The sequence below is a fragment of the Vulpes vulpes genome, chromosome 8 (genome assembly GCF_048418805.1).
Source record: "Vulpes vulpes isolate BD-2025 chromosome 8, VulVul3, whole genome shotgun sequence".
Classification (NCBI taxonomy): Eukaryota; Metazoa; Chordata; class Mammalia; order Carnivora; family Canidae; genus Vulpes; species Vulpes vulpes.
Window position 1 is genome coordinate 92,799,866 of NC_132787.1, and position 12,925 is coordinate 92,812,790.

The 12,925-nt window shown below is 40.7% G+C and overlaps 2 protein-coding genes across 4 annotated transcripts in view; one reads left to right on the forward strand and one right to left on the reverse strand.

Annotated features, from left to right (window-relative positions):
* The window catches only part of ADCY3 (adenylate cyclase 3), an 81,389-nt gene extending 77,970 nt beyond the window's left edge, over positions 1-3,419 (forward strand). Inside the window, exons 20-22 of the mRNA XM_072767541.1 lie at positions 944-1,067; positions 1,699-1,823; positions 2,407-3,419. Of these exons, the coding sequence (XP_072623642.1) occupies positions 944-1,067; positions 1,699-1,823; positions 2,407-2,589 (432 nt within the window). The 3' untranslated portion in view covers positions 2,590-3,419. The remainder of the gene's footprint in view (positions 1-943; positions 1,068-1,698; positions 1,824-2,406) is intronic.
* CENPO (centromere protein O) overlaps positions 159-12,925 on the reverse strand; it is a 16,028-nt gene continuing 3,261 nt past the window's right edge. For all 3 annotated transcript variants that reach the window (XM_072767543.1, XM_025983950.2, XM_072767542.1), the window contains exons 3-8: positions 12,280-12,449; positions 7,951-8,074; positions 6,847-7,106; positions 5,355-5,526; positions 4,471-4,634; positions 159-3,200 (exon numbers count right to left, since the gene is read on the reverse strand). In XM_072767543.1, the coding sequence (XP_072623644.1) occupies positions 4,501-4,634; positions 5,355-5,526; positions 6,847-7,106; positions 7,951-8,074; positions 12,280-12,449 (860 nt within the window). In that variant the 3' untranslated portion in view covers positions 159-3,200; positions 4,471-4,500. The remainder of the gene's footprint in view (positions 3,201-4,470; positions 4,635-5,354; positions 5,527-6,846; positions 7,107-7,950; positions 8,075-12,279; positions 12,450-12,925) is intronic.

Below are 12,925 nucleotides of genomic sequence, written 5' to 3' on the forward strand. Positions count from 1 at the left end.
CAGTGGCTGGAGATGGGGCTCTGCTTCCTGAGGTGAGAGAGAGGCAGCCCACCTAGCATGTGTGAATCAAGGAGTTACAAGGGTAGCAGACCCTGCTGAGTGCTGCTGTGCCAGTGGGTCACCCATATACACCACCACCATGTGATACAAATTTAAAATCGGGTTTACTGGCAAAGTTTAATGAGCAGAGAAATAATCAGATACATGACCCCTCCATTGTTGCACAGCTTAGAGCAGAAGCTGCTCCAACAGTGGCCATGCTCCCTTCATGCTCTAGACTTTTGAAAGAACTAGGGAGGAAGTAGAAACTGTCCATGCGATTATGTAACAATGGAAACATCCAGGTTGGGAGTTTTGTTACAAAAGGGGTCTTCAGAGCACACTGGCTGGCATCAGCCTGTTCTTTTGTTAAATCAGACCTGTGCAGCTAGTTGTTTAGCTACTAGGAAAGGAAATGAGCTGTGGGGACCCTGGTCCCAAGAGCTGTTTCTTAAGCTATTATCATCTTGTTTTATCTTAAAACCATTCTATAGGAGGTAAGTACTATTACCACCTCCATTTTATTGGCAAGGCTAAAAAAATGTGTTTAAAAAGGGTTGTGGCCTTCAAGTGTTTATATCTAGTTAAGGAATCAAAATGAGAACTATCCCAAACCTGAGAGACCAGGTCAGGCAAGGTTAATGATGAGGTAGGTAGGACTCCTGATCAGCTACATGGCAGACAGGAAGCCATTTGGCTGGGGAGGATTGGTCTTCCCCACCTGGGGACCCTAAGGGATCCAGGTGAACAGTCAGTGGCAAGCAGAGGCAGCAGTCACCAACACCTCTGTGGGAAGTGGAGAATAAGGCCTTTAACAAGGAGATGCAGAATTCTCCAGATGCTAGAGGAGGAGGAAGGTGTCGATACTGGCTCCTGACACTCTCCCTGCTGCTCCCTGGCACAGGAGGAGAAGTCAGACAAAGAGCGCTGGCAGCACCTGGCTGATCTGGCTGACTTTGCTCTAGCCATGAAGGATACACTCACGAACATCAACAACCAATCCTTCAACAACTTTATGCTGCGCATAGGTAAGCATTTTTCAGCTTGTGTGCCCCTGAAAGGCTCCCTCTGAAGCAGGGGCCTCAGCGAATCGACAGGAAGGGCGAGAGACTTAGCCCTGAGGCATTTAGGTTGGGGAGGGTCACACATACAGCTCAGGATGGGACCTTAGGGATCTCTCCCAGATGACGACTGCAATCTGACAAAATGATGGTCAGCTGTGTCCCATACCGCTTACGGCAATTAGCCTGCTTTCTGAGTATGGCTGGAAGTCAGGCTGTCTACCTCCCTGAGCAATTCCCCGTGCCTGCAGAGAGCTTTGCTACCTTGGTCCAGCCTGTTGGGAGTTAATGTCCCCTGCTGCCCCGAGTAGGAAGAGGCACAGGGATTCTCATCCTGGGTGAGGTCACAAGACACTGGAACTTCCATACTGCATAAATTAGTTACCACATTGGCCAGGACAGGATAAAGAGGAGACATATCTGCCCTCTGGTGGCTTACTTAGAGACAAGCTTCATGAGGAATAGGTTAACAGACTCAGGAGCTTGCTCAGTGGTTGGGGTCAGGTGGTGAATTCTCCATTAGAGCTGGTGGCTTCTGAGATGGGATAATGACAAAATACAGCTCATGGTTGTACTCAATGTTTTGCTTCTCTGCCAGGCATGAACAAAGGAGGAGTACTGGCTGGGGTCATTGGAGCCCGGAAACCACACTATGATATCTGGGGCAATACTGTCAACGTGGCCAGCAGGATGGAGTCCACAGGGGTCATGGGCAACATTCAGGTAGGTCCAGCAACAGAGGTGAGCATGTGCTCAGACCCAGGGGATGGGAAAAAAATCGGGACAGGGTGTATTTGGCCATGCACCACTGCCTCTGTGTCAGCCCAGAGTAGCAAGCTGGTAATTCTGGGAGATTACAGGCAAAGGTGGGAAGAGATGTCTCAGTAGAAGGGAGGAAATACTTTGCCCCGCTTTCTAAAATTTAAGTTCTTCTTTAGACTATCCTGCCTCTTGGTAAGAACTTTCTAACCTCTTGTGCCTCCAGCGGTTCCCCCCTGAAGTCACCCTGAATGGAGTCACCTGGGTTGGGCTAGAAAGTGCCTCAGAGTAGGGACAGGAGACAAAAGAACAGGGAGTGCTTACTGTCCCCAGAGGATGGCCATGGATTCTCTGTGGCAGCATCACAGTCTTTGGGAGAGGAAAAGACCTTAGGCAAACCACCCTGTGCCTACTGGTATATAGAATAAGGGGCTTACCCCAAGAGGTCTGGAGAAGAGCATGACAGACGGGCTCACTGGGACCTGTGGGCTCCATGCAGATACCTCTGGGCAGTCCTGGTCTGAGACCACACTATGTTCTTCTACAGGTGGTGGAAGAAACACAAGCCATCCTTCGAGAGTATGGCTTCCGCTTTGTGAGGCGAGGGCCCATCTTTGTGAAAGGGAAGGGGGAGCTGCTAACCTTTTTCTTGAAGGGGCGTGACAAGCCAGCTGCCTTCCCTAATGGCTCCTCCGTCACCCTGCCCCACCAGGTGGTGGACAACTCCTGAATGGCCTCTAGCCCCACAACAGTCCAAATGGGAAGGGAGAATCTATTTTTTGGAGTCAAAGAAAGGCCTTGGGAAAGGACAAATGACCAAGTCCCAACATTCCCAAATTGTTGAAGTGCACACTCACATAGACTTTAGGTTTAAAAATCTCCTCAAGCCTTCATTTGTTCATGGATACGTGAGCTCTGAGGATGGCCATACTATTCCTCAGTGTGCCTGCAGCTTCCTCAGAGTAGGGGTCTTAGGCGTAGTACTGGAACAATCCTTCCGGAGCCCTGGGTCTGACCAGCCCTCCTTCCCCCAGAGAGGCCATGGCCACTGTGAGTAGGAAATGTGTCCGGGGTGGAACAAAGCAGCCTTTGCTTCCAGGCTGGGAGCAGAGGTGGGAAAGCTGTACTTCAGAAGAGGACTTGGCGGCTGAGCAGGCAAGTGTTCTGCTCCCCAGCGCTCACCTGGAAGCAGCCTTTTCAAGCTGGAGACCTGCTTGTCTCCATATGGTCCAGGTTAGGTGACCTGGCCCTCATGCTGATGTTCCTGATAATCTTGAAAGGTTCTTCTGGAACCCCTGCCACCTTAGTCATGAGAGCAGAAAGTGCAATATTTCCTTTTACCTGGTGGGAGGGAGGGAAAGGGAATTTATTTCTGAGAGAAAAATATATAAACAGATCTTCTACATTTATATTTTTAACTTTCTGTTAAAAAAAAACTTTCCGATATTGCCTTGCCTCTTGAGCTCTTGCTACAGTCGCCTTTGCTACTGCTTTAAAAGAGAATTTACAGGTATTGATAAAGAACAAGACTGTTTTATTAAAAGCTTTATTCAACTTGAATGTGATCACTGTGAGAATTCTGTTAAGTACTTTGCTAACTCACACCATGCATCCTTACCACCTGCCTGAAAGGCAAGAGCCTGAACTAAGACATGTGATTAGTCTCAAACTCCTTTCCTCTAAATGGTGGTCCAAGCTGACCCTACCTGTCCCCTGGGGACCCACACCAGGAAGGTTGCTTCCCGATCATCAAGTCTAGGAAGTGACCACATTAGAGGCCTAGATGCAGCTCTGGGTCCAGGGCAGGAAGGAAAGTAAAGACTCCTATTTGTGACTGGGCAAAGCGAGGACAGGCATTGAAATTGCTGGACCCTACCAGACACAGGCTTTCACATCTGAGCACCATCCCTATACATATCCCCATAAGGAACAAAACGTGTCAGCAAGACTGAGGCCAGGATTATAAGGAGAAAGGATCCACAACTGAGATCAGAAGACTGCAAGGGTTGGGGGGTTGGAATAACCATGCAGCTGTGGCTGAGAACTTGCAGGAGAGAGGGAGGGTGGGTCTGCTTCCGTTTACTACCACTGAGTTTGAGCAGACTTCCAATCAGGGTTCTTTATAGCTGACTTAATACATACAAACTCTCTACTAGCATGTTTAGAACAAGGTATTAGCTACATAGAGCCCTGATATCCACAGTACTTTCTCACTCCATATTCTTTATAAAACTGTAGCCTAGAACAAACTGCTTCAAAATAAAGATCAAAAACACCTTCTCCTTAAGGAATCTAGAGTGTTCTAAGAACTTTCTCTGCAAAAGTCTCAAAGTAAGGCAGACTTAAAGCTTTCATTAAAAGCTAGACATACCTTTTAGCTAAAAGGTACAAACTCCCTTTCACAAAATGCCTTCTGCCCCATAAACCATTCTGATTTCATCTAAAACATATGCTCAATACCTCCACCATCCAAATTTGCCCCCTGCCACCCTGATGAGGTGGGTGTCTGTTCTCATTGCAAGGACAGTCCCCAGGCAGCGGTCTGAGCCTTTCAATACTTTGCAGTTCCTAGGACCTAGCCTGGGACTATGCACAGTATTATTTTACTCACTTTTGACGTGTTCCCAATGAAAATAGTATCCTAGACCCGGGTCACATCCAACTTCTCTCCTTTTCTTGCAAATGAAGTAAAAACTTGATGTAAGGGCTTCGTAAAAAACAGATTTTCATGAGATGCTCGTTGTTCTTCCCATGAGGGGGGTAATGCATCCGTTTCTAAAACATTATATCAATCTCCTTTAGTGAAATTGAGGGAATCAGAACCCAGATCATTGATGTTCTGGACTCATGTAACCTGTTTTTTCGCTCTAGAACTGAGACCAAATGAAATTTTGAGACCTAAACAGACTCTGTCAGAAGTCTAAAACCTATGGTGTGAAATCTGTGGCAGCTTCAAAACTTCCACCTCCTAAAAATATTTGATCCTATTTTTCATTATTGCCCATGTCACATGACTATGGTACATTTAACTAAAACAATAACACAACTCAGCCAGCCGTAAGAAATTCCCATATACAGAAGAGTCTCTAGAGAACTAAGTGTATACTTATTTGTCTAATTGGCTTCTTAGTGAAATGAGTATTTTGGCCGCCTTCAACACAAGTAACCCTATGACTCAGCCTCATTAGCTGTCTCTCTTCAAGAGGGGGTCTCCAATGACAACAAATCACAAACTGATGGAACACTGGCAGAGTTGGACGGAGCAAAGGAGGTGGGAACTAGGGTAATTATGTTTGCTACTAACAAAAGAGAGGAAAAATGGAAAAAAAAAAAAAAAAAAAAGGAAAATATTCTTTGTATCTGAGTAAATTTCTAGTCAATTAACAGAATAGGTCTCCAGAGGTCCAACTGATATAGTCTACCTATTTTACTATGTTTCATTTAACTTGAATCACACAGAGCACGTTATTTCTTCATGAGGCATCTTCCTCTCACCTGGGTAGGTGATGGTGACGTCCGTTGGGAGGGTGGTTGTGAGGTCCTTATACAGCAGTCTAGCACAAAACAGGAACAACTGACCCCGCAGCTTCACTTTGTAAGTAAATGACAGCAAGTTGCACAGGGGGTTTCTCTGCAAGGGCCGAGCGAGATAGGCTGCAAAGTCACTCTGAAGAGGGTGGGGATCAAGACACAAAGTATATGATGATTATAGTTCCAAAGGCAGTGAATGGTGGTGACTTCAAACATATCTACAAAAATAGGGCCCATGAATCAAATTTCAGAGACTTAAAGGACTGAGAAAAGTCTGTAAAAAGAACTAATGATAAAGATTTAAAAGATAACTAAGAGTTGGCAGCATCCTAGGAAGGCCTACAGGAAGTGCTAAATAATTGGCCAGAGCCTGGGGACAAAAGGGAGATATGTTGTCTTTGTATAGCTGGCTAAAATGCTTTGTGTCTGCATTCTCATATCAGTTTAACTAACAACCAAGAGCTTCAGAGTCATTCTAAATGCATGGGAGGGAGGCACTAACTTATAAAAGTCACCTATTCTTTATCTGTATTCATTTCCTGTCTACTTAAAAAAACTTGTTTTACCCCAAAACTAGCTCCACTGCAACCCTGAGAAGCCAGGCCAGAGTTTAGGCAAAGATGGATAGTATTCCCCTATGTAATTTTCTGCTTTGCATCTATATAGACCCAAGGTTCAGCAAGACACTTGGCACATAGTAGGTACTCTATATACCCACTGAATTAAAAGTATAGAAACTATACAGACATATGTCGGAGATACTGTGGGTTCAGTTCCAGACCACTGCAATAAAGTGAGTCAGATGAATTTTCTGGTTTCCCAGGACGTTTCTGTTTACACTACACTGTAGTCTATTAAGTATGCAATAGCATTATGTCTAAAAAAACCAATTACACATCTTAATTAAAAAATACTTTCTCACTAAAAAATGCTAACCATCATCTGAACTTTCAGTGAGTCATAATCAATGATCAGATCACCACAACAAATAATGAAAAAGTATGAAATATTGCAAGAATTGCCAAAATGTGACAGAGACACAAAGTGAACAAGTTGGAAAATGACACCAATAGGCTTGCTCAACAATTGCTACAAACCTTCAACTTGTAGAAAAATGCAGTATCTGCAAAGAGCAATAAAGTACAATAAAATGAGGTATGACTATACTACTTTGTGAAGGAAGAAAGGGTCAAGTATAAAAGCCTGAGGACCACCATTCAGGAGTGAATAATCCTGTAAGCAGTACCCACACTTCAACAGCATCCAGTTTCAACAGGGGAAGGAGGTGGACAATAGCTTGTATATAAATAGGAAACACACATGAGAAGGATAATGGTCAAATATCTGGCTCAGAATTATAAAATATTTTAAAATACAGAAGAAAATTTGCCTTCCCCACCCCCTTTAAAGCCTATTCTGGGCTCATAACGTGCTATGTAAGATTCCAGACAGATACCTGAAGTCGATCTGCCTGGTACTTCCTTCCAGCATAAGCATTTAGGTATTCACAAAGACAGAACAGGAAGCGCTGAATATTAGTCTGCAGGTATTTTGCAGATATCTCCTCCAAGGGAATGAAGATTGGAATTGAATGGTGATGTATCCAAAGTGGCTTCTGTAGGACAAGGTCGATAAAATAGGAATCCAGCAGATTTCCCTCAAAAGCAGTGCTGATGCAGACACAGACCCCTCGGCTGGTCAGTTTCCCACTAAGCCCTGAAGCAAACAAGGCAACACCTCTCAGCAAATGTCAGCAAAGGCAGGATCTTCTTCAGCTGCACATTCCATTCGCTTCAGCATTGCCTCATAAATACAGTACATGTTCAAATGTGTTGAAAGGACGTCACAGACTCTTTTCACTTACTCTGGCTCACTTTGAATGTGAGTTATTAAAACCACAGAAGAATGGTGGAAAAGACAAAAACATCCTAATATCAAATTATGGAAAAACATTTTGAAATTTTCATTTTACTTCTTTTTCTGAGTGTCAATTAATGTCCAGTTTCTTCTACAATCTATGCCATAGATAATGGGCGGGATAGATCCCCATTTTAATGGGGAAACAGAGACTTAATGGGTTCAAACTATTTGACCAGTGGCATTAAGCCAGCCAGCAGCAAAGACAGTTCTTTTTTTTTTTTTGAAGATTTTATTTATTCATGAGAGACAGAGAGAGAGGCAGAGGGAGAAGCAGGCTCCACACAGGGAGCCTGATGTGGGACTTGATCCCGGGACCCCAGGATCACGCCCTAGGCCGAAGGCAGGCACTAAACCACTGAGCTACCCAGGGATCTCCAAGCAAAGGAAGTTCTAGTACAAGTTCTGACACACTGAATAGCTAAAATGAATAATCTAAGCCAGCCCCCAACCAACCTTTGCAAAAAGAGGCCAATTTTGTAGGTCAAGATGCCTACAAATAGTATGCCAGCTTGGTGTGTGTATGTGGAGGAAAGCAAAATCTAAGCTCATGAAATAAGTCCAAGACTAATGATACATATAGCAAACCAACTCACTAGAAGCAAGAGACTCAGACTGGAATAGGTCAGAAAATAAATTATACCTGTAAAACGATATGCCTGCAAAATAGCTTTCACATTTTCCTGTCTTCTTCTTCTTTCCGCAACTTCTTGCTCACTGATTTCCTGTGTTTGATCAGGCTCTTCATTAGCAATAGATGCTCTAACCTGCAAAATACGCAGCAAACCAAACTGGATAGGGGCACCGCAAAGGGTCCTTGGCCTCACACAAGTAAAAAGAAAACTAAGTGCAGTGTATTTATTATATAACAACTCAAGAAATGCTACAATGACCAGTTAGTGCTATGAATTCACAACAGAGGAAGAACCTTGTGGGTCACAGTGCCAGGAATCAGAAGTAGAAACTGTGCTGGAAAAAAAAAAAAAAAAAAAAAAGAAACTGTGCTGGCCTGAAGAACAATTACAACTTTGGTGGAAATGGAGAGTATTGTGAGAGGAACAAGAAAAGGGTGTGAGCAAAGTCTAGGATAAGTACAGGGTGAACAAAACAATGAAAACAACATACCAACTTAAGGGATATAGTTAAAGCCACATGCTATGGACTGAATCTTTGTATCCTTCAAAATTCATACACTGAAACCTAATGCCCAATGTGATGGTATTTGGAGGTGGGGCCTCTGGCTGGTAAGTAGGTCACAATATTGAAGCCCTCATGAATGGGATTAGTACCCATGTAAGGGACCCCAGAAAGCTAGTTTGCCCCTTCGATCATATGAGGCTACATGAGAAGACTTCATGAGGAACCAGGTCCTCACTGGACACTGAACCTGCTAGGCCCATAATTTTGGATTTCCCAACCTCTCGAACTGTGAGACAGATGTGTTACTAATAAGCCACCCAGTTTATGGTATTTTTGTTACAACAGCCCACATTGACTAAGACATTATGCTTTGTGGGAAATTTATAACCTCACATACAAAAAAGAGAAAAGAAAGACTAAAAAAAAAAATCAATTAAGGTTTCATTTCAGGAAGCTAAAAAGCAACTTAAATCCAAAAAGAAGGAAGGGTAGAATGATAATATGTTAATAAAAATACAACACAAATGTATAATAGAGAAAACCAATAATGCCAAAAGTTGGTTAATAAAATTAATACAAAATTGATAAAACTTAACAAAACTGACCAAGGAAAGAAAAAGAATGAAGAGTGAACACAAATTACTAGCATCAGAATAAAAATGAGACACTACTACTGACCAACTTTAACATGTGAGTTTAGATGAAATGGACAAATTCCCTGAGAAATGCAACTTACTAAAGATGACCCAAGAGGAAATAGGAAATTTATATTCAATCAATTCCTATTAAAATTATATTAATTTATATTTATAATTATATTGATATATTTATAGTAATATATTAACAATATTAATATAAATTAGTCAATTTATATTAATCAAAGAAATTGAGTCATAAATTTAAAACCTTCCCACAGAAGAGTCCCGAAGGGCTTTACCAGGTAATTCTTTATAAAAATTTAAGGAAAAACCACATTTATTTTATAGAAGCTATTCCAGCAAATAGAAAAAAAAGGGAAAACACCCTAACTTGCTTTCTGAGACCAGGTTAAATTTGATGCCAAAACCTGACATGGATATTAAAAAAATTTCACAAGATAATCTCATGAATTTAGATGTCAAAGTCCAACTAGCAAATATAATTCAGCATTATATAGAAAGGATAACACATCAAACCAAATTAGGTTTATTCCAAAAATGTAAGCCATCATCACTCAAAGACCAATCAACGTGTATCACCATATGATCATCTTAATATATGCAGTAAAAATATTTAAGAAATTCAAGACCTGATCACAAAACTCTAGCGAACAAGATATAGAAGAGCATTTCCTTAATTTGATAAGAGTATCTATACAAAATATAGAGCAAACAGGCTGACTCTAAGACGATTTCTACTCAATATACTGAAGATCTTAGCTAATCGAATAAGGCAAGAAAAACAAGTTACAAGGGTTGGAAAGAAGTAAAACTTATTGTTTGCATATGACATGATTCCAAATGTAGAAATCCCAAAAGAATAGAGAGATAAATAGAATTAATGTAGATTTAGCAATGTTATGATATATAAAGTCAATATACAAAAATCAAATATATTTCTACATAACAATTTAAAAATAAAATTATTAACAAATAATACCATATATCACAGGTCATCAAAATGTGGTTTGTGGGTCAAACCCAACTTGATACTTATTTTTGTAGTAAGGTTTTACTGGAACACATTCATTAATTTACATATTGTCTATGGCTGTTTCACAAAACACAGAGCTGAGCAGCTCCCATAAGTACCAACTGGCTCACAAAGCCTAAAATGTTGACGATCTGGCCTTAGGCAGGAAAAGTTTGCTGATCTCTGCCATATACAGTAATATCAGGAAAAATCAAATACATAAAGATAAATATAATGAAAGATGTTTAAGATCTCTGCACATAAAACTATATATAATACTGAGAGAAACTGAAGAACTAAATAAATGGGAAGATATATCATGTATATTAGCTAGAAGATGTAATACTGAAAATACTTCAATTCCCTCCAAATTAGTGTATACATTCAATGCAATCCCAATCAAAACTATAGGTTTTTGGAAACTGATGGCTGATTCCCAAATTTATGTAAAATTCAAAGGGCCAAGAATACCCAAGATAATTCTGAAGGAGACAATATATATGACAGGTGTTAACATTTAAGAGTAAATGAACCTCTGGTACAAGCACAAATAGACCAATGGAACAGAAGTCAGAAACAGACTCACAATGGACCCGAAGATCCATGACAAAACAGTGGGAAAAGAATGGACTTTAGAAAGTGGTACTGGATGCAATGGATAGCCATATGGAAAAACAAAAAAAGTATGACCTCTATTTCATACCATACATAAAAAAATCAACTCCAGATGGACTATAATTCTGAAAGTAGAAAGTACAATAGAGCTTTTAGAAAATACCACAGAACATCTTTATCATCATAAGTTAGGCAAGGATTTATTAAAAGAAAACAAAAAGCAATAAGTCAGATTCCTAAATCAAACTTCATTAAAATGAAGACTTTCTTTTCATCACAAGACACCATTAGAGAGTAAAAAAAGCAAGCCACAGGCTAAGAGAAGATTCATCATACATATACTGAAGAATTCATATCCAATATACGTAAAGACTCTACAATTCAATAAGAGATAGACAATACAATTTTTGCAGAAGCCAAAAAGCATATTTCACAAAAGAAGACTTTCAAGTATCCAATACAGGTACTTTAATAGTGTTAGTTATCGGGCAATTGCAAATTACTCCACCATGAGATACTATGACACTTCTACAGAGGGACAAATTTTTTAAGCCGACAGTATCAAGATGCAAAACAATGGAAATCTTATACACTGGTGCTATGAATATAAAACCGGTATAATCACTTCCAGAAACTGTGTGGCAGTATTTACTAAAGATAATATACGTACCATGTGACCTAGCAAATTCTACAAGGTATACACCCAATAGAAAAGTACATATTTTTACATCAAAAGACAGGAACAGGAATGTTTCACAGCCCCCAAGTGAAACAACCTAATTAGCCTAAATGTCACCAACAATGCAATTAAGTAAATTAATTGTGTACTATTCATAAAATGAAATTACTATATACCAATAAAAAAGAATAACTATATTGCACCAGTTTGGATGAATCTCAGATAAAACACTCAGCAAAGTGAGACATGAAAGAGTTTATATTTTTTACACTTATATAAAGTTCAGTGATATAGTGTTTTATGAAGCACTTTCTTGGCTGTGCAAGAGTTACTGGAGAACTAGTTATACAGGAAGAGAAACAACTAGCAGACTACTATAATGATCCTGGTATTCAAATCACCTAGTAAATACTTACCACATAATATATGGATAATACTTGAAGTACAAAGACAATCTATAGGAAAATTTGACAGGTCTTGCTGACTGACCCTGGGCTAGAGAGAAAACTGAAAAGAGGGAAGAATCAAAGTTCACTACATGGTATCAAGCATGGGTAAGGGAAAGATGGCACTAATGACAAAAGTGCCAATGACTCAAGTCAGGCTGAGAGTAAAGTAACACTCATGTCTCTGAGTGCAGGCTAAAAGACTATTACAAAGAACTTGCCAGGCCCAACAGCAGCGTCTGAAAATTATTGCTTGATATTGGTATTAGTTGATTCAACAGGATGGATCATTTGAGAGGTCAAGGGCTGAAATCAATCTAGTAAGAACACAAGTGAAACTCATTATCCAAATGTACTAATTCCCAGATGATCCTTGTTCTTTACACTCCAGGAAAACCTACAATGTCGCCTCTGCACTCACTCTGGCTTGACGTCGCTTCACTTTACTTCTCAGCTCATCTCGTAGACATCTCAGTTTATGAATCTTGGTCCTGAGAGCATGTTCGACTGCCTGTGCTCTCTGTGGATCTTCTAAGTTTTTATGAGATCTGTTCACTTGAATCTCTAATCTTTCCAAGTGAGCTAAAACACCTGAGAAAAGTAAAAAGACAATTTCACAAGAAGCCGGGGATTTCTAACTCTGGCAACAGGAAGCATTTCAGTGGGGAACACAGGGTGGCTCTTTTTTCAGAACCTAGCCCACTAAAATGTTAGACATTGGCCACAAATTATAAAACCAGAGGAGCTGACAACAGAAATCAATGATAAGCAACCTCTTAGGCTCAGCACTAATGTACAAGTAGTCTCTGACCAGGACAATGCCTAAAGAGAGCATTTTCTGAATATAACTCATCTCAGTTACCCATGATAATAAGGACTTAGGAGAAAACAGGGTCAACAGGGTCACCAGATTCAGGGTCTCTCAGAAACTTTTAAAATATAGAAATAGGGGTGCCTGAGTAGTTCAGTTGCTTAGGTGTCTGCCTTCTGCTTGGGTCATGATCCCAGGGTCCTAGGATCAAGCCCTGTGTCTGGCTCCGTGCTGATCCTTCTCCTTCTCCCTCTGC